Here is a 27,953-nt window from a genome sequence, read left to right as displayed (position 1 = left end):
CCATCCTGCTAGCATCAGCCCCGCCATAACTTCTCACTGCCATGTCCTTCTTATGTTGGGAGAACATAAGTTTAGCTCTTTTTCCTGCTTCAAATCTTTCAGTCCAAGTGCTGTCCAGCCCATGAAGTTTTTTTGTAAGCACGCGCCTAGACCTTTGGTGGGTGGGGGCAACTGAATGGGGACAGAATGGTGGGTAGGGGCAGCTGAATGGGGCAAAGGAGAGGGTGAAGCACCCCATCTACCCACAGCTCAGAGTCCCAGCTTGCTGGGACTTCCATGGAGCAGTTGCAGCTTCTTGCATTTACTGGGGGTGGGGGGGTGCAATTTAACCCTAAAATCCCCAGGGCATTCTGAAGTAGCAGACAAATGCTGCATCCAGCTGCACTAACACCCCAAAATTGTATAACTCCTCACCCCTAGAAAAAAATGAAACACTTGCCAGAAATGCTTGTCTTGAAAGAGATGTTGCAGGAAATGAATTCATTTTTGGGAAGAATCCTCCTTGGCCTTAAGCAATGCAAAGGGAAAGGAGCAGAATAATTCTTATCTTGTAGATATCATGAGTACAACATGGCAGTATTGCTTTATCAGATGACCTGACACTTTTTTTCTTTCTAACAGACCTCATTCCGATCTACTTTTCTTTTCTTTTCTACCGTTTACACCTCAGGAATGTGACTGTGGAGGGGGCACAGATGAAGGACGTAACATCTTGATAATTTTAAGAAGGTGTTCTACAGGCATAATTAAAGGGATTGTGAGGAAAAGACTGTTCTCTATTTAAATCTCAGTGAATCTAGTTATATTTCACTCATGTTATGTTGAATCTGTTGCTCTATAACTATTGACTAGTTTTACACAGCTGCAGAACCTCAAACCTGGATGCCCAATATGGAGGCCTCCCCAGTGCGCCATGTTCCCTTCCCTTGGCACCACCTGCTCCCACCAGTCTGCTGATGGTTTGGTGGCTTCCCCACTTTATGTAGATTTTTCCTCCATTCTGGATGGCTGCACTGCCTCTCCTGAGGCTTAGAGGAGCTTGAAGCTGAAGTATGCTAGCACACTTTCTGATTTGCTTGTCCTGGTTCCATTTGCCTTCAGCCCATCCACCACAAGAAAGTAGCCTCCGAGAGTCTCGCCAATATGGAATTTGACCCTCGAGCTGTTTGGCATGTTCTGTAATGAAAATGCTTCATTATGAATTCATTCATGTATGTGCATATGTGAGCATGTCCTGCCAAGCATTGTTCATGGGAATATAGGCACATGTTTTCAAGGAGGATAAAAACCTATTTCTGGAGGGTGATGGGGGCAGGAGTATGGTAAGGAGTCACAGAAACACTTAGAATGAAGTGAAGTGAAGTGAATCCACACATCTGGAAACAACGTGTGACACAGCCTTACCAGGATTGTACCACTTTGGACCAGAATGTATCTTGGAGGGGCGAACCTCCCCCATCTGACACGACAACAGGTCCTGCTCTTGGAAAATTAGCACAGCAGGAATGAGGCTTTTCCCTGGTATATCTGCTTTTTGACAGGGAGAGACGTGGTAAACAGAGCAGCTTTCATGCATGCCGTGTGCCAAGGATGGCCAGGATCCAGAATGCACCCATGTGCTTTTTTCAAAAAATGCAGGTTATCCGTAGGAAGATGGGGGGAACTCTTCTCAAGGTGCATTCATGATCTCTAAAAGAACAAGAACAGTTTGTTTGGGAAAATTTGTATCGAGAGCTACTTGAAGAAATTGCGTGCTTTCCCCTAAACTGGGGATGGATTCACTGAGGGCACAGTCCTATGGCCCCCTAGGCACAGATGGATGTCCGCAGGAAAATCTGGAGCCCCAGAGTCACCCTCTGAAACAGACCCTGTGCATCCTCCGTCTCCCCTTGCAGCCAGCTTGGAAAGAGGAGGCTGTAGCGCCAGCATTGCAAAACCGACCTCAGAGTTGGCATGGGGAGGCTTTCCAGGGTTCAGCCAATATGCAAGGTGTTCCAGCAGCACCTCAGCCTCTCCTTACAAGCAGGGGCAAACAATTTAGCTAAAATTAGTCATCTAAGTCTTTTGCAGGGTAGAGAAGCTGCAGCATGGGTATATAATTAATTAGCAGCTATATTGGAGGTATGCCATAAGAACAGCTGTGCTGGGTAAACTTGAGTTCAGGAGGTACAAAACACTGCTCTAAGGTAGCCAATGTGAAGGAGATGAGAAGGATGAATGGATGGAATTTTTCCAAAGGAAAGGCCATGTAGCACCTCAAGACATTTCTCTTCAAGGGATTATGCAAAATTACTGGGCAAGGGAAGGTAACCATTGTCCCAAGCAAGCACAAGTCACCAGAAGGGGAAGAAAAGAACACCACTCCCCTGAAAGTCACCCCATCAATAGCATCCAGCAAACACAGACAAAGAACACACTTTAACCCACAGAAAACAGGCATGGGCATGTTGCAGATTGCAATGGGAAGATGGCCAAGGCCATCAAGAGCCTAAAAGTGCACACCAAGCAGTCAGCAGAAGGCTGGGGAATGGGGAAAACCTTTCCTGGCCCCTCCCGGAGAAGCAAACACAACAGAAAACAGTGAAAGAACCAGAGGTTTGACAAATAGGAATAGGCAAGACCTGGAAAGCAGTCTGGGACATGGAGCACTTGCACCCCTTTGTCCCCCACTGGGGACCACTGTTGAGAGCCTCCTGTGCAGGGCAGCCAACAGGTGCGGAGCAGCCTTGGAGGCCCTCACTTTTCCTTTCCACTTCTATCTATCCATAAGATTATCAGGCAGAAGTCTGTTTACCTCTTTAGACATATATAGTAAAGTGGGAATGTCATAGGCATTTGCTGTCTAGGCCAGCCTTCCCCAGCCATCAAAGGCATTTGGACCACAGCTCCCAGGATTCCCATCCAGCAGGGCCATGACTGGGAATTCTGGGTGCTACAGTCCAATTGTGTCTGGAAGGCACAAGGTTGGGGAAGGCTGGTCTAGACAGCATCAGGTTAAAAGCCTGTTCCTGCCCTCTATTTCCTTCTGAATAACTCTTTTACTGCCTAAAGTGCTTTAGGTCTGTGTGAATGGAAGGCCAGGGCACGTTTCCCTCAGCAGTGAGCATTAGGCCCTAGCAAAAGACCACAAACCTCCCGCGGTATCCAAGGAGGCAACCCTCCCTTTTGAGCTATAGTGCCACCATAGATGAGGGCAAATGATTTGCCCAGTCAGACCAGTATCGCCTGGCTGTGCAGCGGTGGTCCAACCGCTGCTCAAGGCAGATCTTGCACAGTGCCTGCTAGCTGGAGATGCCAACAGTTGATCTGGGACCTTCTGAATGCAAAGCAAGTGTGCTCTCCCACCAGCTTTGGTTACCCTCAGGCAGTAGTGGATGAGGGGTACACCTCAGGATGCCATTGTGGGGTTGCCAGGACTGTGCCCAAATATGACTTATGCCTTTTTCCAGCTAAGTTGGGAAAAGCAACGTACAGATGCCAACCTGAAAATGGCAGGATGTCACAATGACGTCTCATGGGCTGTGAGCCCAAAGCCCCATTTCGATATAGAGGGAGGCACCCTGTTGCAAATTCCTTGATAATCCACCTACATGCTCATTGCCCTACAAAGCAACTGATCTACAGGGACTCGAGCTGTTCAGGGAGAAGGCTCAAGCACCATGCTGAAGGCCCACCATCAAACGACTGTGCAGGATCGGAGGAAGAATTTGTTGGCTTCACATTTTAAGAAGGACTGGCCCAATTCCAGCAAAACTCAATTGTACCTTAAAGGCCACACTGCTACAAGTTTTGCAGCAGTGTTCTCCAAGCAAAAATGCACATAGGAAAACAAAGAGAATGTAATGCTGCTACAGGAGTGCAAATGACATTTAAAAATGCAAAGCTGTGTTCGGGAGAAATGAGCACCAAAAGTGTACAACTTTTATGAAGTCTTTAAAAGGTAAACATAATGATTAATAATTCTCCGGGTTTGATGAAGCAAATTTGAGAGTGGGGGAATTCGCCACATTTGGGACAAGACAGACTTAAGAAGGGGAAATGGCAAACCAAGAAAAAATAGAATCAGTAGATTCAGCCATCCCTACTCCTGAGTAACTTTAGTCACACGTTGCATTTCAGGGGCACCCCTGCTGGAGTGAGAGCACACCTCTGGCTCCACCTCAGCTTTCATGTGTCCATACAAACTCCACCCTCCGATATCCACCCATTGAACACTCTTTCTTCCACTTGTGGGCACCTCTAGATGAATAGGGCTTCTGTGTCTTCTCCATTCGGCCAGCAGGGAGACGCCAACCCTCCTGCAGCACTGGGCAACTTGGATTGCTGCCTGTGCTGATTGATGACTCTCGCAGCCAATAAGGACATGGGGTCTCCTACAGGGTGTTTTCTCATTGGCCACAGCAGTTAGCTGGGCACATTCTCTGCCTTGGAAGAGGAGCTACAGTGTACATTGCACCAGTTTCCCCCTAACAGGTAGAGGTGCGTGTGTGTGTCATTAGCCACGTCCTGACCCACGGCATTGTGCGATCCTGCTATGGAGGCTGCCAAAAGCCCACGTGCAAAGGCAGATATCAGCGCTGCAGGGGTGACCTTCACTTCGCTTCACTTCACTTCGCAGGAGTGCTTGAGAAGGAGAGGACCGCACAGGCAGTGAACAGAATGGGCTGTCCAACCACAACCAGGCTTGCAAGATCAAACTATTAGAGGTCAGAGGAGGGAAAGGGTGATTGGATGCCCTGCTTGGTTGTTGTGAAGGGTGCTGCAAAGTAAACTGTGGGGTAGGAGTGGTGCAACAGCATAGCAATGACCCAGCGTACTATAGACTCACATGGGTTAAACTGCCATCCTCCCTTCCAAGGAATCCTGGGAATCGTAGTTCTGCAAGACAGACAGCTACTGGCAGAGGAAGGCAGACAGAATGTTGCCATAGTGCTATTTTTAGGATTTGGAGGAGAGGGAGCCATATTACTACAGTGGCATAAATGTTTGTAGTAAAGCTATGCCCTGAATCTAAGGATTCCTTCTCCAAAGTATGGGTTTGGTTTGGTTTTGGCCACAGAAAAACACTTCACTTAATCCAGTCTGCTTTCTTGAACAAAAGACATCAAAACAGCATTGTTGCACAGGATTTTGACAACAGACATTTAGTGTTGACACGCCTCAAGGAACTGGACACGGTCAGCTGCATCCTTCAGGAAGTCATGCTTCTGGCTCATCTTATGCTTGTCCTTTTGCTTGGAGAGGCACTTGATAGAATTTTCAGGCCAGGAGAGCCTCCTCCGCCTCCAGAACCGTATCCCAGAATGCCCCTGCTGCTCCCACAAATGGCGCTTCCTCCTCCAGTGCTGAACCCTCCTCCATGACTCAGCGCACTTCCCATGCTGCTGTTGCTAACGACAGCTACAAGAGAACACACATGCATACACACCAGTATAGATATTGCAGTGGCGATACATCAGCTGCGGAGAGATCCCAAACAGGTGCATATGATATGTATGGGACATGCAACAAAATGTTCCCCGGGATACCACTCCTGTTCAGGATTCCAGACAGATATATGCAGAGACAGACAGGCATTCTTCCCTCTTTCCAAGAAATCTCAGTCTTCCCTTTCTGCCCCCTAGCTCTCCATTCCCTTCCCCTTCACTATGAGCACTGAGCAAGCCCAGAGGCCACTGAGCTGTTCTGGGGGGTTCTCCTCTTGGGATGTTTTCCCCAAAATTGTGCGCACATATGAGAACCCTGGAGTTCCTCGGGCATGCTGTTACCTACCTCTCATTCGTGGAGGGTGCCAGCTGGGTGGCATGAAGCTCCATTCTTTGAGAATGGGATTGATACCCGTATGTTGTAGAGGTAGAAGGTGTTTTTTGGGCCATGGGCTGCATGGGTTCAGGGCAAACCCACCAGGGACCACAGCCCCGTAGTGGGAAGGGCCACAGGCAGGTTAAAAATGGGGTTCAGCCGCCCTACCACAAGTGCATAGCCTTGCAGCATGAATTGTCCCTCGCACACACCCGTGCGTGCTCACACCTGGCCCTTCTCCCGCTGCCATCGGGCTTTTTAAATGCTTCCACTGGGACTTTTTAAAGTCTGGCTGCAGCAGGAGAGGGATGATTGTTCAGGGGAGGTGGCAGGGTCAGGGAGAGGAGAATTAGCCCTTGCCTTCTCACCCGCCCCCCACAAAATGCCCCCTGTGCTGCATCCAGCCCTGAAAAGGGTGCTCCACTGGAAGGACTGGCGGGCTGCATTGGGAGAAGGCCACTTTTTTGAGGGCAGGGGTTATTTTCAACACAGATACGTCAGATACTATAGTTGCAAATCCAATGTACTCGCACAAAATCTCCCATTACTTACATATGTTCACAGCACTGCCACATTCTCCAGACATCCTGGTGGGTAAAGTTAAATAGAAAACCAGTGAGCAGCTGGAAACTTCTTGTCCCCCTCATTTTCAAGATAGGCTGCAATATATCATTGAATCATGCAGGCTTACAGCACACCCCATGTCTCCATACTCAAAAGTCAGCCCACTCCCAATTTAGCCCAATTGCATTCAGTGGGCTTTACTCAGAAGTAACTAGCTAGAGAGCTGAAGCCTTAATGTACCATCTAAATAAGACACAGGGAACAGCTGAGTTCTCGGGGGAAATGGAATAAGTGAGTTATTTACTACTGTTTCCATGATTCTCACCTCCATTCCTCTCCTTCCAGCAATGTCCTGTAGGCAGCAATTTCAAAATCCAATGCTAGCTTTGCGTTCAGAAGGTCCTGGTAATCGCGCAAAAGACGGGCCAACTCCTCCTTAGCTTTCTGCATGGCAATCTCCAGGTCTATTAACTTTTCGCTTGCATCCTTGAGAGCTAGCTCTCCACGCTCCTCCGTCTCAGCAATGGCAGACTGAAAATGGTCACACTGCAGTGGAAATGTGAAGTGAAAACCAAACTCTGATTCTGTTTTCTGTGAGCAGGGCTTTGCAACAAGAATAGACACCACCAGTGGGAGTGCCACATTCATCGCCAGTGCTTCGTTTTGTGAAGTATTAGTCAGCTGGATAACTGGATTCTGTGTTTATGCACTGAACAACGAGGTACTATGAAGAAAGCAGTCAAAGTCAAGTGCAACTTAGGAAAGCACGTGGTTTATGCAAACAAAGCATTTATTGAAAGGAGTCCTGCAACCACTTCACCCTTAGAGCATTTCTACACATGGCATATATTGCGTACTCATCATTCCCTACTCATGCCTGCGTCTGTGTTCTTAAGTCAATGCTGTGATGCTCCAGTTTTGTTTCTGTGTCTAAAGAGTACTTCTGGTGAGATTTTTTAGAGCAGGGACAATGCAATAGTATTTGTGAAATGTATCACTTTTTCCATTTGTATAAATGCACTGTTCTGTACTACCACAGTGCCACCTAGAGGTTACATAGTGGAAGAGCAAGAAAGGAAACATTCTTTGAGTAGTGCTAAGACTGAAACCAAAGGTCAATATGGCAAATTAGCAGCCTCATGTAGAAAAGCTGTTTCTAGGCTAGGGCATAAGGCCAGTAGAGATCTGTGGAAATTTATGAGTAAACATGATTAGGGCCAGGAGGTCAGAAGTCTGTGGATGAAACCCAACAAGTGCAAGGCTGTTCATGCAGTGAAATGTTCGCTACTTCTCCTCCCAACAACCTTTGCAGATCTATTTATGCTTGACTCCCCTGTCATGGTCAGATCACTTCCTAGTGAGGTTTGTGCTCGAGAGCGACATCTCCCTCTGCAAGGGTGCAGACCCGATTGTGTGGGTCCGCCCCCGGAGCCGGATGGATCCAGAAGGATTCCTGAAGGCTCTGGGGGAGTTTCCGGCTGACAAGACGGGTGCTCCTGTCGAGGCTCTGGTTGAACTGTGGAATGGGGAGATGACCAGGGCTGTAGACACGATCGCTCCTAAGCGTCCTCTCCCATCGGGCAGAGCCCGCTCTTCCCCTTGGTACACTCCAGAATTGAGGGCAATGAAGCAGGTTGGGAGACGGCTAGAGCGTAGGTGGAGGAAATCACGTGATGAATCTGACCGAACACACTTAAGAGCCCACTATCGGGCCTATGCTGTGGCGGTGAGGGCGGCGAAAAAGAGACACTTCTCCGCTTCCATTGCCTCCTCACAATGCCGTCCGGTGGAGCTCTTTCGAGTGGTGCAAGGCCTGGTTCACCCAGGGCCAAAGGAAGAGCTGATTCCACCCTCAAAGGCCCGCTGTGACGACTTTGCCGAGCATTTTAGGGAGAAAATCGCTCAGATTCGTCACGAGCTGGATTCCACTATTGATTCAGAGGTTTTAAGGGAGACACCAACGCTACCGTCTGGTCCAGAATTATTGGATGAATTTCAGTTATTGCGGCCCGATGATGTGGACAAGGTGCTTGGACGAGTACGTCCTACCACTTGCCTTCTGGACCCTTGCCCGTCTTGGTTAATAAAGGATTCCAAGCACGGGATTGGAACCTGGATCTTGGAAGTGGTTAATGCTTCTCTGAGGGAGGGTCGGGTGCCTGCTCCTTTAAAGGAGGCGGTAGTCCGACCGGTCCTGAAGAAGGCGTCACTGGATCCAGGGATGGCCGCTAACTATAGACCAGTGGCCAACATCCCGTTTCTGGGCAAGGTGTTAGAGCGAGTGGTGGCGGGACAACTCCAAGCACTCTTGGATGAAACTGATTATCTGGACCCATTTCAGTCCGGCTTCAGACCCAGGTACGGTACTGAATCTGCCTTGGTCGCCCTGTACGATGACCTGTGCAGGGAGAAGGACAGGGGGAGTGCGTCCCTGTTGGTTCTCCTGGACCTCTCAGCGGCTTTCGATACCATCGACCATGGTATCCTTCTGGATAGGCTGGCGGGATTGGGGGTCGGAGGCACCGCTTTGCGGTGGTTCCGCTCCTATCTCAACGACCGATTCCAGAAGGTGGTGTTGGGGGACTATGGCTCTGCGCCATGGCAGCTTTGCCATGGGGTACCGCAGGGTTCCATTTTGTCCCCTTTACTGTTCAATATCTACATGAAACCGCTGGGAGAGGTCATCAGGAGGTGTGGGCTGCGGACCCATCAGTATGCTGATGATACCCAGCTCTACCTCTCGTTTTCCACCAATCCAGGTGAGGCAGTGGCTGTACTGAACCGGTGCCTGGCCGAGGTAATGGGCTGGATGAGGGCCAATAAACTGAAGCTCAATCCAGACAAGACGGAGGTCCTGTTGGTTGGCGGTTCGGGCTTCGGAGAAGGTGACCTGAACCTTGTCCTGAATGGGGTTGCACTCCCTCCTAGGGACAAGGTCCGCAGCTTGGGAGTGCTCCTCGACCCGGAGCTTTCACTTGAAGCTCAGGTGACAACAGCGGCGAGGAGCGCTTTCCTCCAGCTTCGGCTGATTCATCAGCTGCGCCCCTACCTGGAGTACGACTGCCTTGCAACAGTGACTCATGCGCTGGTGACTTCCCGTCTTGACTTCTGTAACGCGCTCTACGTGGGGCTACCCTTGAAGACGGTCCGGATACTTCAATTGGTTCAGAATAGAGCTGCCAGGCTGCTGACGGGGACTGGACGTTATGTTCACATGACACCAGTTCTCCGTCAGCTTCACTGGCTCCCCATTGAAGTCCGGGCCCAATTCAAGGTGTTGGTAATGACCTATAAAGCCCTAAACGGCTTGGGTCCTGGTTACCTGAAGGAGCGCTTACATCCATATTTGCCCAGTCGCCCCCTGAGATCGGCGGGAGAGGCCCTTCTCCGGGAGCCCTCCGTGAGAGAAATTAGGAGGGTGGCTACTCGGAGAAGGGCTTTCTCAGCGGTGGCGCCTAAGTTATGGAATGCGCTCCCCAGAGAGGTCCGCCTGGCGCCGTCGTTATTTGTTTTTCGGCGCCAGGCTAAGACCTTTTTATTTAAGCAACATTTTAAATGCTAAATACAATTGAATTTTATCTGGCCAGGGCGGCTTATTTTATAATGTGAGTTTTAATTAAGATTATTTTATATGGATTTTAACTTGTTTTATCTATGTTGTAAGCCGCCCCGAGGCTTCGGCGAATGGGGCGGCATAAAAATGTTTTAATAAATAAATAAATAAATAAATAAATCTAGTCTGGAGCATTCCTCAGTCCACAGGAGGAAGTTATGAACATGCCCTTGGGCTGCAGGGGTAAAGAGATGAGGAATGGAAAATTGTTCTTCTCCTAATGGAAGCATTTTAAGCAACAAGAGAACATAACTGGATTCCACTCTAAGCCATTACTGATCAAAAGTGCCTACCAATGAGTGCATTTAAATCAGGAGCTAATTCAGATACTAAATTTAACTAATTTTGTTTACTTACAGAAATGCAAATGTATATTTGACTATTCAGTATTTTTCAGCAATCCCCATTAATCAGTGCTGCTGGATTTATAAATTGCAAGGTGAAGGGGAAAAGGTCTGTCGACACCATATTTGGAATTTGTTGTGCCAATACGAAATACTATCATCATGGCAATGTAGATTGCTGAGGTCACAGGTTTCATCTTTAAAAAAAAGTTGATTCTGTTTGTTCATGAGATTCATGAGAAGATGCTAAATAAAACTGGCTTCTGCCTGTAAGCCATACTGGATCAGTTAGAAGCAGACTTAAACTTAGACTGGGTTCATTGAAATCAGTGGGATTTAAATCTATCGCCAGCCCACTGAATCTGAATACTAAAACTTCAGTAAAATTACTCCGACTAAGAAGTGCTGGATGGATGCAATTTCCCATAAAGCACTGGTGCTTAAAAGGGCAGCCAAGCACAACATCCTCTTTGTGTAACCGGTTCCAATCTGAGTGGGGAAGGGTATCCAACTCCAGGTGTCAGTCTGAACTTTTAAGGAGCTCTCCTTGGTGCTGGAGCATATTCCCAAAATGGCTTCAGTACCAAAGACTGCATCTTTTGGGTCTGGAACCCAAAGCGAATACACAGCCCCGCTGACCCCAGAACCTGCGGCTCGCTTTGATTGCCGTTCCCAAAGCATTACGTAGTTTGCTGCCCAGAGCCCTTGCCACAAGTGAAGCACCTGCACCAAAGCAGAATGCATCCTACCTGTTTCTTCACGTTTGCAGTTTCCGCCCTAAGCCTGTGGATCAGTCGATGCAGTTCAGAAATCTCTACCCTGGAATTTTTCAAGGCATCGTCATGTTTCCCAGCAGTGAGCTGAAGTTCCTGAAACTGATTTTATGCACCCAGGCATTAAAAAAGGGCTCAGCAAGGGCTAGTCTTTGGGTCAAATCCAGCTTTGTGAAGTAAGTAGCCTCATGAGTGTTGCTTTCTCACCCAGATGTGTTGCTCCATAGCTTAGCAGCAAAGCACATAATCTGCATGCAGGAAGCTCATTTCCCCACATCTCCTCACACATTTCCAGGATGCCACCCTGGGAAGGATCTCCCAGCCCATTCCCTGTTCCACCTGATTTTTGTTTTATTTCACAAAATATGTTTAAATGTAAAACATGGGTCTTCTTTTGTTCACGGGAAGCTGTTTGTTTTGGAGCAGACTTCACCTCTGCCTTATACTTAGGAACTTGGGCAAGTGACGTTTCTTTTACTTCCACTATCTCACTTTGTTTGTTTGTTTGTTTGTTTGTTTATTAAAAGCTTTCCTAACCTGTCCCCTACAGACGCCTCGGGGCACCATAAAAAATGAGTAGAATAAAACAGACACCACAGCATCCCACAATCAATATACTAAACCCCAGTTAAAATCAATTAAACATTAAAATAATGGGGAAATAAAAGGGCTTTTGCCTGACCCTAAAAAGAATATAACTTTCTGGGAAATGAGGGTTTAGGGACCAGTCGTGCCCACCTTGACAGGCATTTTCTGACTCGGCAAAGCCCCTCCTGCCACCCCTTGGGCCGTCACATCCTGTCACATCCTCTGAGCCCTTTCAGCATCCTAAATCACCACAAACCCAGAAACATTGGGTTCCCTTGGAGTAGGTGATGCTGAGCAAGATAGGAAAGGGGTCCGAGGGGATTAGCCATTTATGTTTGCCTGGACGATGCCCCCTCTTTGAAGGGCTGTCCTGTCCAAGTCCAGCTGAATTGTAAGAAAGAGAAGGAGGGAGGGAGGGGCCTGAAGCTGAGCATGTGCAGAAGCCATGTGGACACAGTCCTCCCCGGTATCATGGGGCATATTGACTTCCTATTCATTGTTTCCAGCTCTGAAGTTATCCCTATAAATTAGGGATGGGGAGATTTTACACATACCTGCATCCTTATTTCCTTCTTTTTAATGATGGCAGTGGACTTATCTGGGGGGTCAAGGCTAGCGCCTGTACAGTTCTGAATAAACACTCCAATGGATACGGAGTCCCAGCAGTGCTGGCCTCCCCAGGATACATTCACACTCCAGCTAAACCTGGGAATGTTTCTACATAGGTGTACAAGTGTCAATGGAATGGGTGCAATGCAAACATGGGTCTAACACAAAGGGGACACACAAGGACAAAATGCATGCAAACAAACACGATTGCCTGTCTCATCCCCTGAAGTGCCAGCGGCAAAACACAGAGATCTTGGGAATCCTGAAAATGAGTGTCTCCATCTTTTAAAGAGATGCCAGGTTGCTTCAACATCAACAACCTGTGTTCTTTACATTGTAAAATATAGCTAATAAAACCAGAACTATGATTTCATATTTATTGGGCACCTCGGGGAAAGGGGTTGGTTGCACACTCCTTGGTTATTAGCCTAGGTATAATTGGGGGTCAGGGAGGGTGGAACTCATTTACTGTGGGTGTATCCTACAATTATTCCCTTTTGGACTGAGAGTCATAAAATTAATATTATGACTTTACAACTCCAGGTAAAGGACCCAGGCAGGTGGAAGAGAAAGCCCTCTCTGCTCAGGGAACAGTTGTCATTCAGCATAGACCGGGGTGGCCAAACCGAGGCTCACAAGCTGCATGCGGCTCTTTGAGTTTATTTTGTGGCACCACCCACCACCTTTGAGAGCCCGCTAGTTGAACACTAGCTGAATTGCTGAGATGACTTCCCTTAAAGGGGGGAGAAATGCTCATCTATGCCCTATTCTGAATTTGCCAGGTTTTGAGGCCATGCAAGCAACATTTTGTTTCAGGGGACAGCTCAAGGGACAGTACAGGTCCAAGTCAGGAGTGCACACCTTGCTTTGGTACATGGCATCAGCTTCAGCTCGGCTCCTGCTTGCCATCTCCTCATACTGAGCTTTGACTTCAGCCATGATCATGTCCAGGTCCAAGTCCCGACTGTTGTCCATTTGGAGGATGATGCTGGTGTCGCCCACCTGGCCTTGTAACTGTGTCAGCTCCTTCACATCATAAAAGACTCAATCAATTGATGTTCTTTGTTTTATGGAATCTTAAGTGTTTCCCAACCTTGTGCCATCCAAATGGTTTGGACTACAAACCCTTCATGCAACCCATGAATTTATTTCAAGTCCCCATGACTTACACTTGTGTTCCCTTCTCAGTTTGTTCCATCCTATTTTGGTACCTATCTGTGTTGCTGTTGTTGTTTTTAAATTAAAAAAATAATCTCAGAAAAATGCATTTAACTATGTATTGAAATTCATCTTTTAGAATGCATGTTCTTTTGAAATATGAGTTGCGAAATACATCATCAATCAAGAACACACATTTTGAATAATATCTTTTTTTCAAAATGCACATTTCTAAACTTGATCTGAAAATTGTATCATAACCTTCAGGAAATACAACAGACATGGATAAATAAGTTCCAGGAGAACATCAGTCCAGGAAATGTAGTCAGTTTGTCTTGAAATTCAGAAGGATCATGTTATTAAGCTTGACAGTTCCAAATCCTCCTGCTAATTTTGATGTTTTCTGTGACCTTGGTAGAGTTCTTATGTGTGTATATTTGTCAGATATTCCTTGATTATTTTATAACAGCACCTGATATTTGATTTCATTCTTTGGCAATCATTATGATTATATTATCAGATAATTAGTTGACATCTTCTGGTATTTATATCATAGGACAGTATACACTGACAATAAAAATAATTAATGAAAGTGAGCAAGCATACATGCATTCAGAACTCAGAAATCTGTGTAAAAAACCATATTTTGAAAGGCCTTTTAGGGAAGGGCTGGATAGTTATGACAAATTTGTATATTTGCCAGTGCTACTAAACCTGGTCATCATCTCCAAAACAAAAAATTCATTGTTCTTCCTGCAGGGCAAGATACCATTAGATGAGCATTCTAGTAGAAATAAGGATCTGGCATATACTGCTGAATGGAAAGCAAATGTGTCATGGAGTTTTGCAAGTGAAATTATGATTGTGATCTTGCTTTGTCTTGAAAAGATATTCAAACATGGGATGGAGAAACAGTAGCCATCCAGATGTTGGCCTCTAACTCCCATCCCTGACTCTTGCCTGCATTGACTGAAGCTGATGGAAGCTGGCACAAAACATCTGGAGGTCCATGGAGTCACCACTCCAGGTTTAACATATTGAAATTGTTCTTGAAGAAACAAGAGAATTTCAGGTGACTTAGGAATTTGAGAAGCACCCTTACTTTCTGATGAAGGCATCTCAAGAAGCTGAGATCTTCTGTCAGAGAAGCTACCTTGGCCTCCAGCTCCACCTTGCTCATATAGGCAGCGTCTGCATCCTGAAAAGAACAAAACAAAACATTGCAATAGAGACTGTTGAAAAGCAATTTTACATGATGAATGTTTTACAGAGAGATATTTCATGTATATTTCATATACAAAAAAACCCCAATGTTCTCCAATGCTCCCCATGCTTACATGCCCCATTCCACCACTCCTTTACACACATGCACACACATACATAGATAGGCACACCCATGCACATGCACACACAAAGAGGCATATTTCCAAAAGGGGGAGGGGGGAGGAAAATGAAAACAAAAAGAAATGCACTTCATACACAGCACTCTTGATTTATAGCCAAAAATGTGCATGATCGACTGCCTGTTCTAACACGGTCCAGCTGGTTATCTAGAGAGCGTATTCTGCCAAAATCCCACCCCAAAATCCCACTTTCCATTTTTCTGGACTTCCTTGCCTCATCTATGCTGCAAACCACTTTGAAGCTCTATGAACAAGCGTTTCTCATCATTCAGTGAGGAGCTGCACTTTTGATACAAGAAGATGCATGACTTCAGAGGCTCCCTAAGAGAAGGACCTGAATTTGTGGGGAAGGGTTGCATTTTCAAATGTACATGCCCTTCTCCCATTGGTTAAAATGTATTAGTGTGCATTTTTATACTCATTTTTTTCAAATCTGTGCATATTATCGAATGCTTAGGGAGGTGTCTGCCTGAATCAGATTTCAAGACTGAAAATGTACACAGCTTGTGCTAAGCCTGGAAGATAAAAACTGAATAAATCCTGATCACAAAAGAGATAAATGAATTTTGCATATAGCCCTGTGAAACAGGCCAGAAAACTGTGAGACAATATCTGGTGAAGACTTCATGAAAGTGATTGACATGCCCTACAGCATGCAATGCTGCCTATGTCGTGGTGCTGAGGGTCCTGGGCATCACCACCAGGCCTCCCTTAGCACTATTTTCTTTTTGGCGCCAGGCAAAAACAGACCTTTTTCATATTTATTTTAACTGATCCTGACCTCCTTTCACTTATTTAATGCTTTTGTGTTACTGATTACATTTGGTTTTGGAATTTTTAAGGCTTTTTTTAAAATGTTTTTATTTAAATAGTGTGTGTGCGCGCGTGTGTGTGATTTTGTAAGCCACCAAGGGACTTTTAAATATTTGGCAGCTTATAAATGGAAAGATGGATGGATGGATGGATGGATGGACGGACGGACAGACAGATGGACAGACTGACTGACTGACTGCCAGGGCTCTGGGCCCCCAGTGCTGATGGCTGGGTCTGCAAGTTCCCTATCATTTTAATTACCCACCATGTTGCTCCAAGGGAATGTGGATCATTTTAATGGTGCTGGGCTCTCCGCTTCCCATCCTAGGACACAGTGCTGCTGTTACCATCCATGCCTCTTACTGCTGCTCACCCTGGCACCGATGGCAGCTAAACCTACAAGGTGTGCCTCAGGAGTCTGCCAGGAGGTACTTGCTAGACGGGTCCTCAAACCTGGAGCTGGCCCTGGAGGAATATACCTATGTCTCTACAGATGTGCCTGCCCCACAGATGCATTCCCACACACATACACTCACATACAGGATCCTCCACTTAGACCGATGTAGAATCACAGGTGTTATCTGGAGTGTATGGAAGCACTTGCCTTTTTCAGCAATACGAATTCATTCTCAGAAGCTGTGCGCTTATTAATTTCTTCCTCATACCTTTGGGGATTAAAAATTGGGAACAGAGATTATGTTGGGTGCATGGCTATACTCCTTTAAAGACCAAAACAGCTTGGGGCTGGGATTCTGTAGGAGTAAACCTCCCAGCTCCCATTCTTGTTGCCCAGCAATCTGACAAGCTTGACATTATTTCCAGTCCTGTGGGGTTCTGCTCTACTAAGGATCAGAGATGCAAAGGACAGTAAGTGCATCTTGGCTCCTGCTGCAATCCTGTGGAAAGTACAATTTCTGAAGCTGCTTTCAGCTTTACAAGGAAATCCTCCATAGACACAGGTATACCGGTTTTGTACAATTATCTGGAATTTATTCAAGAGTAAGCCTTTAGACCTCACTGTAAAATCACACCTCATTCCCCTTGTTGCAATTAGGTAATTTTTGAGTCTGGGATTCCTGGCTTTTGGGGAACCCCTCTTTAAATGGGACTGTGCATTACTTCACCTTCCTCAAAATGTGGGTAAGTCATATGGGCTGCTGAATGGGACTGTGCATTTCTGCCCCCCATCTCTGTCCTGGTAGCTCTGCTTCTTCTTACCCTACTGATTTGGAATGGCCCTCTGGACAGGAAAATCTAGGGATGGGAGGGGTGGGTTTCCTGTTTTCCACATCAGTGCATATTTCACCTTATTCTCACTCCCAAACCCCAAGATCTTTTCCTCAGGCATGAGAGATGTTCGCTCTTCCAGGCATGCACTGACATGTGCACTTCCCCCCACTGATTAAAGCATGGAAATCATTTCTGCTAGGGAAATGCATGCTCATGGTGTGAATTTTTGCAAGGGACACCTGCTGACAAGCTCAAGAATGTGTGAGCTTTTCCCAAAGCGATGCATTCACATCTGGGGTTGCAAGCAGGTCATTTTCACCTGTGCAAGTCCACTCTAGGCTGTTGCTGGGAAGACCTGAGCATCCCCCTCATATCACCTGTGCTTAAAATCTTCCACTAGGTCCTGCATGTTCTTCAGCTCTGAGTCCAGCCTCCCTCTTTTGCACATAAGGGAGCTTAGCTGCTTTCTCTGGCTAATGACAAAGGCCTCAAGGAGCGGCTCAGCACGGTTCCCCACGTGGGAGCTGGGCTGCTGCAGCAAAAGACTCCACTTGGTCTCCAGGACTTTGTTCTGCTGCTCCAGGAATCGAACCTGCAGAGATGAAAGACTGAAAGGATGGCTGAGTTTCTTTGCAAGCACCCACCAGGACACTGTGGAGCAAATTTAGCAGCTCCACCGTAATACAAGAACATTTGGAAGTAGCTACAAGCTGCCCCAAGGAAATTCCAGAGGTACCTGGAAGATCAAATGAAAGAAAATTCTATAACATGCATTTTTAAAGGCTGCATTGTTGGAAGGCTGCGTTCCAAAATTGTCAAAGTTCATGGCTCAAGTCTGATTTTGAGAAACAGGACAGTATGGGAGAGGCTGCACAACACAAGGGTGGTTAAGTAGCTCTAGTGTCTATGATCACCCCGTGCCTGCCAGTCACCTTCCACTTGCACGCTGGCCCAATTAAGAGAGTTGTTCTACCAGGAGTGGCTTCTCATGACATCTGAACTCAGCATGGGAGGCTTGCTGGGGTGGATAACAAACCACCCAGAACGGACGGCCAGCTGAACAGTTACGGTGCGGTTTGTGAACTACCCAAACAAGCCACCCCAACCAGGTTCAGATGACATGGAAAGCCATATTGGCAGTTGGGAGTGTTTGTAGGTGAACTGGCCATTTGAGCTGCTTGTGCAATCCAAGTCTCTCTCTCTCCACCCCTCTCTCCCCTTCCCCCCAGTGTATAAACAGGGGAGACACTGAGAATATGAGAGAGAGAGAGACCCACACAACACACTCCTATAAGGAGACAGATCTGAATATGAAATGGATACGCGTATTCTGTAAAAGAAGCCACAGCTTTGAGTTTGCAAGAGCTGAGCAGAACAGGGCATTTTAGAGGGTGTTCATTCATAGAGTTTCTTTATTTATTTAAAACGTTTATATACCGTCCTATATGCGAGTTGCTATTAGTCAGAGGCAACAGCCCATAACAACAATGGACAAATGATATATGAGAGATTAGATAGATGATAGATATCCTAAATGGCAATAATTAACTCGGTCTCGGAATGCTAGAGCTTATACAGCTGAACAACCCTATGTGAGCACAAGGCAGACGGTAGGCAGCAGACACCAAAAGACCCCCTGCAAGGTCTGCAGAAACTCCAAAAAACTGTTTTTAGAAATGCTAAGAGGAACACCTAAAGAAACAGCCCCATGGCATGCTCAGGGGCCATGGAATGCTGATGGACCTGCAGGGGAGGGAGGGTGAAAATGGAAAACCAGGCTGAGGATGGTGTGTTCTCAGAAATCACAGTGAAGGCTGGTTGGAACTGGAGCTCTCCAAACAGCAACATTTTGTGGCAAATCCCTTGTAAATTATAACACTAAATATTTGCATTACCTTTTAACCTGCAAACTCCCATAATGCACTATAACATCTACATATTCTTGTCCTGATCCAAATCTATTTGCACAAAAGCTGGTGGACTTGGAGGGAAACGGCATCTGCTGGGGCACCGAGAGATGCCTTCAGCCAGTTCCATGTCATTTGCCTTGCAGCCGGCACAAGCCCCTGGCTCTGCACCTCCACCCCGGCTGCACACGACAGTGTCTACCGCTACGCATGGATCTTGCTGGCTGGATCACGATTCTGCATGCAGATTTGGAAAAGGGCGTTCAGAGGAGAGGAAAGCACTTGAGTGTTCCTCCTAACATTTATTTCATCCCTAGAGTGGATGAAATACCTGGCAGATGGCCTGTCCCAGTATGGACCTGTGCAATCATCAGCATCATTGTGGGATGGCTTGTCAGTGGTGCCACGTCATGCAGCCTTCCCCATGGTAGCACCTGAGTCATGGAACCATCTCCCTACTGCTATTTGGGAGAAACCATCTAGATCAGCCTTCCCCAGTCTTGTGCCTTCCAGGCATATTTGGACTCTAACACCCAGAATTCCCAGACAATGGCCCTGCTGGGTGGGAATTCTGGGAACCGAGATCCAAACGCCTGTGAAGGCCACTGGGTTGGGGAAGCCTGATCATGCTTTAGGTGCCAATTAAAGACCTGTTTCTTTAACCTGGCTGTCCCTCAGTGAATGTGCAACCCAAGCTCTTTGTTTCTAATTACAGTGTTGTTTGAATTGATCTTGATTGATTGTAATGTCTGGATTAATGTTTAATGTTAATGAGTTAACATATATGCATTTTGATTTATTTAACATATATTATAATGTATTTTATGCAACACATTCAGACTCTTTTAAAATATGTTCATTGGGATATAAATCTATTAAGGAAATAAGGAAGGAAAGCACTTCACAGGCAACCTTGCCAAACAGTTTATTATGAAATGAAATAGTACCAGATCCTGTTTCATTTCAGGGCTCTAGTTTTTGATGTGATGATTCCATTCAAAAAACAAACAAACAAAGCTATAAATTAAAGAAGAAAAATCTTTTAGCTATATTAATGGGCTCCCTTTGCCTTTTAATGGTGGGGTAAGTCATGTGAATCTTCTGGAAAGGTAATATATGTGTGTGCGGCACTTAATCAAAACCAAGAGTTCACCTGATCATTCTACTGTGCTGCCCGTAACCTACATACTGCCATGCTCAAATGTCCTATATACTCAAATTCTCAAAATTTTCCCCTGAAAAAAAGATCCACAACTCTAAGCATGCCTGTTTCTTCCTGTCTTGATGTGCATGGCATTGTGCCTTTATAAGATGCAAATTTTGGAGTGCCAACCAAGGCCCAGGTGGCCTTTCTGAACATGGGAGGCAGCTCCGAACTCTATTTCTTCATCCTCAAGACTTGCATCTGAAACTCAGAGTTGCATCTGATCCAGTAAATGCTGAAAGTAAGTTCGGTTCTCATCCATACCGCTAGAGATGCCAAGTGCTAGAGGCTTAAATACCTCACATGTTCTGTTACATTACTTTAGGTTGCTGCCATTTGCTTACAAAAAATTATCGAACTAATTCCATTCCAGATATTTCTTCATAGATGAGAAAGTGAAAGTTCCTGAATGTCACAGATTCACACACCCTTGCAGTTACCACACCTGTGGATCAGGAAACAAATGCTCTCTGTTAATTGCCTCGGGACCATCTGGGAATGGTCTTTCACATATTCAAACAAAAAGGTCATGAATGTTCTTAAAAATAACTGCAAGGCAAATGCATAATACCACGGTATGATAGTACCTGACGTTCTCTTCCAAGGGGACAAGGAGGACTTGCCCAGAAGACCTTGCTAGAACCATCTTCAGAACATCCTTACAAATTTAAAGACTACCTGAAAAAGGTCACCTTCCCATCAACATCACCAAATTTCCTTAGAAGATTCCCAATCTAGCCTGAAAAGGAGCCATCTTTTCAATCCACCTGTTCTCATCCATAACTGTGCATTGCAAGTCAGAGGCTCAACTAGACATCCATTCCTGCTGATCTCAGTCTTTTCAAAGTGAAAAGCCAGTCCAAGAACTCTGAGCCACTTGCAACATTCCGAAGTTCATACAAACCAGAAGCCTATTTAGAGCCCGGTCCTCTGGGTTGCAGAACTTTGGGGTTCTCTATGCTGTGTCCTGCCAGGAAGAGCCTGCAGCTGCCATCTGCAATCTAAAGAGCAGGCAGACGGGCTCTGAGCCCATCTACCTGACTGACCTTTGGAAAGTGGGGAGGACACCAGAGGGGCCCAGGAAGTAGCACACACCAGCCTCTCCTATCCTTTGCCCAACCAATCCACGAGCTCAGCCCCTCTTCTCCCTCTCTGACTTCTATTACAAGGTTGCAGCAGTGAAAGAGGCTTTCCACCATGGCTGACCAGGCATTTTCCTCTGTACTTGCAGTCCTGCCCATGGGCACGGTGGAGGAGACCCATAGCCTCCCATGGTGCCCAAGACACTGTGTGGGGGTCAGCAGATTGCTCTCTTACTCATGCTTGTGTCCACTGGTGATGACTAATGAGAAAAGAATGGTAAAGCGTTTTGTGCACTGGGAAGGGAAAGGGAGGAGGGAGCCAGATAATTTACATATTTTTGTATTAGGTATCATTTAACGTAAAAGTAGGGATGCAATTTGGAGAATGGCTAAATACCTCCCCTCAGACAAATCATCTTTGCACTGCAGTGATAGAAAACAGTAGGCAGAGCATCCTGAAATCCCACCTTGTCAATGAAGGAAGCAAATTTGTCGTTGAGGTCCTTGATCTGCTCCCGTTCTTCCTTGCGCACTCTCTGGATCTCAGGATCAATTTCCAGGCTGAGGGGGGCCAAGAGGCTCTGGTTCACAACCACTTCCTGGATGCTCCCCAGTGGACAGGAAGGAAATCCTGGGCCATTTCTTCCATTGCCCTTGCTCCACCCTCCCCCAGCAAATCTGCCCCAACAAAGCCGGACGCTGCCACCCAACCCAGCGGCACACTGGCTGCCTCCCAGGGCCCCGCTCTGGGAAATGCATCTCCTTCCCTCGAGGTTGTAGAGGCTCCTGCTGCCAAAGCCACCGCCCCCACTCACCCCTGCCAGGCTTCTGCGGCTTGCTGTGGACACCACACTCCTGCCTCCCCCAAAGAGAATGGCAGAGCCGGCACTGAACTCCCTCCCTCCAGCCCAAGGCTTTGCACACAGCTGCCGACTCATTGCGGTGTGAAGAGGGCACCCCAGAGAGAGACCGAGAGAGAGGGGGGGGGGGGCGAACGTCAGTCCAACATCCACTGAGAAGTCCCCTTTTATACGCACTTTGCGGCCTAGGCTTGGCTGGACTAGTGAAATTAAAGAATGCAGACTATTCACAGGCTTGGCCCATCTGGCTGTAGCCCAGCCTTTATTGGGACTGGCTCAGTAATGTGCTCACACCTAGGGAGTCCAGAGAAAAAGAAGAACAAAAATGCTTTCACAGGGATTAGGAAATGATCACCTTACAAAAATACTTGAGCTCCAAGAATGTACACCTATGTAATTACCAGATGAGCGTCTTCCTCTTGAAACTCCTTTTGCATTATTCCTCTCAATTAAAAATGACAAACTGTCAGCTAGAAATGTTTTTAGAAGCTCTGGACTTTTTCTTTTCTTTTCATGCATTTCTACAGTTTTCTCTGATCAAGCGCATCTATGGAGGCCCACCTTGTAATTTCTGGGAGTGGCAGAACTAAACCCAGCAAGCTGTATTTCCTTTCTTTCCTTCAAGAAAAAAGGAAATAGATTCCTAACCAAATGCTTCTTAAATTTCTTTGTTGATGGAGACAAGTCAAAGCAGCCACCAAACATGCTGTTTCTAAAATAGCCCAGTCGCCAAAAACGAATGGTTTTCAGGAGTTCATAGAATAGCAGAGTTGGAAGGGCCTACAGGGCCATTGAGTCCAACACCCTGCTTAATGCAGGCCTCCAAGCATCCCTGACTGATGCCCACCACCTCCCCAGGCAATTGTTCCCATTGTCATACTGCTCTGTCAGCAAGTTTTTCCTGATCTCCAGCGAGAATTTGGCTTCTTGTAGCATTAGCCCATTTTTTCCATGTCCTGCACTCTGGGATGAGCAAGACGAGATCCTGGCCCTCCTCTGTGGTACTTGCAGAGTGCTGTTTCATGTATAGAACTAATGGCACTGCAAGCTGTTAGTCTGAGGAGTCATGAAGGGCTGTATTACTGCATCCGGGTCAAAGGTAAGAACACGAAGTAGAAAGTATAAAGCAGTGCAATATTACCATTGGTAGTTAAAAGCACAGTATTTGCATAGTAACTGCGTAACAAGTGCTATCATCTCTCCCCTCATGCCCAGGTCTTTCAATCTCTCCTCACAGGACTTTGCTTCCAGTCCCTGGTCATCTTAATTGCCCTCCTCTTCCTCAGATTTGGAAGGGGTTCCTCCTGAGGGGCTCCACCAAGGCTTCTCACCATGGAGACAGAACTTCTGAGGTCTCTTCCTGGAAATTAAGGTCTCCCAGGTCAAAGCTGTAGTTCTTCAGGTCATTCTGCCTCTCAGGGTCTCGGAGAGGTCATGGGACTATGTCCCTGACTCACTGGAAATAATTTGTAAGCCCTTCACACACTGGGGGAATGCGGGGAGGGACTCGCATGTCCCATCACACTCACCTAGAGGCTGCCTTTGCAGTCTCCAAGGCAACAAGGCACTCTGTATGTACCATGTACATTGGGCCTGCCCCAACCAATGAGCCAACCCATTGGACTATTCTCTTTAATTAAAGGGACGTTGAAGCATGCCACCATTCCCGAGAAACAAATTATTATATGCAGATGATATAATAACAGAGCATGTGTGCAAGTCTGCTTTCTTTCCCTTTCTCTCTTGCTAACTTGAGCCCTCTGTTTTGACTCTCCTCTCTTTCAGCAATAATAATTTGCAGGAAAGATGATTTAAATGAGGCAGGTGATACTTTCCCCAGTACTGTGACTGTGCACTTGCAACAGCATTAGCTGGAATTTCTGCTTCTCATGCAGCTCTGAAAAAATAAATCAGATTTTTAAAAAGAGGACAAACCACATTTTCCACCAACTGAAAATAACAAACTTGTGTTGCTATGAGGCCTACTTTGAAGAGGTGTAAAAATCCTGATCTGGAGTAAAGCACATGCAGAGTTGGTGGGACTACACATGCATGAGGGCATTTAAATAGAGATCCCAGTCAGCAAATCAGACATCAGATCTTGCTTAGTTCTTTGTTCCTTTAGAAACAGGACAGCTTGGGCTCTCTCCATGCAGTGTGTCATCTGTACCATGCCACATCCATCTTTTTCACTCCTGTTTCTGTGGGAACAATGCAAGCAACCCATGGCCAAAAAAAGGTAGTGAGACTGCGCAGGAATAGAAGCATTCCACCTAAGACCAGTACATCTCTCTGCCATTTCATTTTTTCCCTGATTATATTAGCATGGGATCTACTTTCAAAGCAAGAATCTCCAAAATGCTTAAATCAACGGCAGGGGCAGGGGTGGTTGATGTTTTAGAATAGACCATGAGCAACAGTCCAAAACTTGGCACATGTACTTGACCGCTCATGCCTCTGCTGTTGTTACCCTCTGCTAGTTGCAAGATTTGGATAGTAAAAGCTGAAGGCTAGCAACACACGGCTCTTCTTCGCATCTGGCACTTTCTGTCATCATCCAATTAACAGAAGCTTGCTTGCAGATGTAAAAGGTGATATCACCAGCTGCAAAACTGTTGCATGCATTAAAAGAAATGTGGCGGCACACCCAGAGGTGCAATAAGGCCAGACTGATTGCTGTTACTTTTGGAAGCCACCTGGAGGTTCTTCCTATTCATGAAATGCTGAGTTCATTAACCTACTTTTAAGTACTTAGCCAAAAGTTGGGTGCCACATATGGAATGTTTCTCCTGTTAGCACCTCAAGTCCCTTGTCCCTATTTGTGTAGAGCAGTGGGCAAATTTACAAAGTGACCCAGAGTGACCCAGAGTTCAGCTGTTCAGCTGTTCACGAAAACAGGGCTTGTGAATGTGGACCCTTTCCACCCCTCCCACGGCAAAGATGCTGACAGATGTGACTTACAAAGCTTTGAAGTGAAATGCATAGAAAATGTATAGAAGATGTTTGTTGTCCTATTGCTCTGTTAGGACAAAATAATTTAATCAGTGACAGGCTAATCCTTTTCTTGGGACGCATGAATAGATTAAAAAGGAAAAGTCCACAACATTTGTAGGAATCCTCTTCCGGCTAGAGGTTATCAAAAACAAAATTTGCCCCAAAATCAGTGCATGCAGGTGCGTGCCTTAGGAGCTGAGTGAGAGCCTAATTTTGGAAAATGTAATTTTAGAACTGACATTTCAGTCATGACCCATGCAATCCCATGAATGATACAGGATCATAGCAAGAGTGTAGGGCAGGGCCTGCATGTGGAGACTGTGCAGAGGAGGCGAAAACTGGTAACACTAAGGCTGAATTGTATGGTGTGTTTCTCCCTTCTGTGAACCCTGACTCCAGAGAGGGGAGACCTCCATGGAATTCTTAAGGACGTGGCAGCAATCTTGTGTCTGGTATCTCCTCCCTATCCCCAGAGGCTTCAACTAGCCCCACAGGCTCTTGGTGAGCCAGAGGAGAACTAGCAGTGATCAGGCTGATTGATTCCAAGTTATTATAATCCACAGACCATGCAGGCAAAAGAGGGTAAAAATTTGTCCAACAAAGCAGGTATAATGGAGCTTTGTCAGATTATTCCAAAGAAGCCAGGCCAAAATGTATGCTAGCCTAACACTGTCCTGCCTCTTGCATGCACTTCCTTTTTCCCTCCCAAATCACAGTTTTCCAGTTTCTCATAAAGGCCTCTTTTAAAGGACTGTGCTTGAAGTTCTGCTTGAAGTTCTGCATTAAGCAGAAGCTTGAACCAGATGGCGTCTTGGCTCCTTCCACTTCTGCCATCCTATGCTTCTTTGACTCCCCAGGGCTTTCAACTTTCTGATGGAAACAGACCCTCTTGTAAACAGGCTCCCACCTGGCATGGGTGTAAAATGATCGTTGAGAGTGGCCAGCCCTTCTGCACAGTTCTCTTAATGATTCTGCTCTGGAAAAATAAGTGATCTGACAGTCTGGTCAGCTTACTTTCCCATCACATAGATGTGTGAAGGTTTCTGTGGTCTCTTGTGCAGCTTTGTCTCTATGCAGAAATGGGCAAATATTTCCACCAACCTAGTCATTTGGAAGGTCTGTTGAAGTTGATGCTTCCTGGGGTTGAAAGCCATGCCCAGGGAAGTAATTTTTGGAGGTATGAAGGCTTGCCATGCTGTCAGATGCCTAACAGCGGTGTAACGGAAGGAGGAAGAAAAGAATGTGATGAGAAACAGGATAACCAGTTTACTGAATTCAAAGGGGACAGATACTGAATCTGTTGGAGATGACAGAGTTGCAGAGAGGAGTTTTCTGAGATCAGAATTCTGCACTCAATTTTCTGCAATTGTGTGTGTTCAGCAACATGAAGTGTCTTCAGTAAGCATGTGGGACAGTGGAGAAGAGGATGAATGCAGTCGGAAATCAGCCAAACAAGTTTCATAAAGCTCTTGCAATATGAAGAGACAATGGGAGGGGCTGTTTTTAGTTGTTTAGTTGTAGAGGGGTATGAGGATTTTGCTCCTATTCATGAGTCATGTGTTTATGCCCCATTCATAACATTGGATTTGAAGTCAATGGGAGCAGGAAACACAATTCTCAGGAAATTTTAACCATTTTCAAAACTTGTGTTCACATTCAGAGTGCACACCTGTGCATTTCCAGAAATGCATAAACCCCCTCCATTTGTATTTTCACACTTTAACCTATGGGGGATGTGCATCAGGACAGATGCATTTTTATTTCTATTGGGAAAATTGCATGCTTAAAAAATCTACATCCCCACACACCCCCACCAAAAGAAAGACTCATATTTGGGAATATAAATGGGGCAAAATGAACTTTGAGAAAGAATGTAGAGAACCCCATCACATTCAGCTCTAACATGCATGGCTGTCTAGTTCTACGTACTATTATTAATGCTTCTAGAAATTGGTTTCTTTGAGACTTTTTGGTAATATGTTTTTTTGATTATGGTATAACCTAGGCATTTATAGTAAAAGAAAATATATGATTATTACTGTCACCATGAGTGTATTTTAGTGTGTGTGCAGCTTGTTGATCTGTACATATATAGTTATTCATTCATACATTCAATAGGTGTTGTGTACATATCTAACATTATTCACATGTAATGAACTAAATATATAAATATGTAAAGGTTGATGAGTGACAGTACACATACATTGGAATTGCCCAAATTCAGTATTTCTGCACATTTTTCCAAGCCCAGTACTTGGGAGCAAGAGTTTTTGAGTGAGGAGGTGGTGGATGAGAATTCCCCAAATTAATGCTAGCCTTAAATTAAAACAATTGTGCCAATTAAAAAATCAAGACCACATCTGACTTGACTGCAGTTTATTGAAAATGGTCACTGCCCAAGAGAATGGGAAGCAAACCGCAAGAAATAGAGAGGTGCAAGGTAATTTGCAAAACTGGTACAAGAACAAACATTTTCATTTGTGATTCCGATGTCATAGCTGGGCAATTATCATTAACAGTTGCTTAGGCAGTAGCATGTTGCTCTCCTAGCTTGGATATTGAGCATAACATTGGTTTAGTTATGGGAAATGTTCTGCCTCACTGCATCACCCTCGGCAGATAAGAACAGTAGCATTTCAGCCTCATGACTTTTGACTTGTCCAACATAAACATAGACAAGTACAGGGGAAACCAATAAAGTCTTCTGTAAAGCAGGGAACTACTACAACACCTGAGAAAAGCAAGTGATTGGAGGAAGAAGCCTCAAGATAAAAAAAGGAAAATTCACTTTTAGACACATTGCAGCTTGGCAGCTACCTAAAAAGCTAAAAATATACAGCATACTGAAAGAAGTACAGCCCAGATCCATGAGTTACAGATCTCCCTTTTGCCTCCCAAGCAACTCTCTGCTAACTGATATCCTCAAATGCAATACCATCAGCACATTTCATTGCCATTCTCTACTGGTACATTCCACCACTGGTCATCTAAGCCATGGAAGACAGAAGC

General features: G+C 45.9%; 1 protein-coding gene across 1 annotated transcript; it reads right to left on the bottom strand.

Moving 5' to 3' along the window:
• Window positions 1-5,212: 5,212 nt before the first annotated feature.
• Window positions 5,213-22,028, bottom strand: LOC123029814 (keratin, type II cytoskeletal 4-like). Its single transcript, XM_044443145.1, has 9 exons — window positions 21,558-22,028; window positions 17,275-17,489; window positions 16,272-16,332; window positions 14,554-14,649; window positions 13,155-13,319; window positions 11,073-11,198; window positions 6,692-6,912; window positions 6,355-6,389; window positions 5,213-5,400 (listed from the first exon to the last, which is right to left on the bottom strand). Exons 1-9 carry the CDS (start codon window positions 22,026-22,028, stop codon window positions 5,213-5,215), a joined length of 1,578 nt encoding a protein of 525 aa, XP_044299080.1.
• Window positions 22,029-27,953: the final 5,925 nt, after the last annotated feature.

This window comes from Varanus komodoensis, unplaced genomic scaffold (assembly GCF_004798865.1).
Source record: "Varanus komodoensis strain SLA01 unplaced genomic scaffold, ASM479886v1 scaffold41, whole genome shotgun sequence".
In the NCBI taxonomy this organism is placed as follows: Eukaryota; Metazoa; Chordata; class Lepidosauria; order Squamata; family Varanidae; genus Varanus; species Varanus komodoensis.
The sequence above is the reverse complement of the archived record's forward strand: the minus strand, read 5'-3'. Positions and strand labels throughout refer to the sequence as shown.

What these genes read in the sequence shown, in the direction of transcription:
- LOC123029814 (XM_044443145.1), bottom strand. Translation starts at nt 22,028, where the DNA reads ATGAGTCGGCAGCTGTGTGCAAAGCCTTGGGCTGGAGGGAGGGAGTTC. An exon ending in GTGGAAGATTTTAAGCACAG is followed by an intron (nt 16,333 to 17,274) that starts GTGATATGAGGG and finishes TAATCCCCAAAG; the next exon opens with GTATGAGGAAGAAATTAATA. An exon ending in CTGCAAACGTGAAGAAACAG is followed by an intron (nt 6,913 to 11,072) that starts GTAGGATGCATT and finishes TTTCCACTGCAG; the next exon opens with TGTGACCATTTTCAGTCTGC.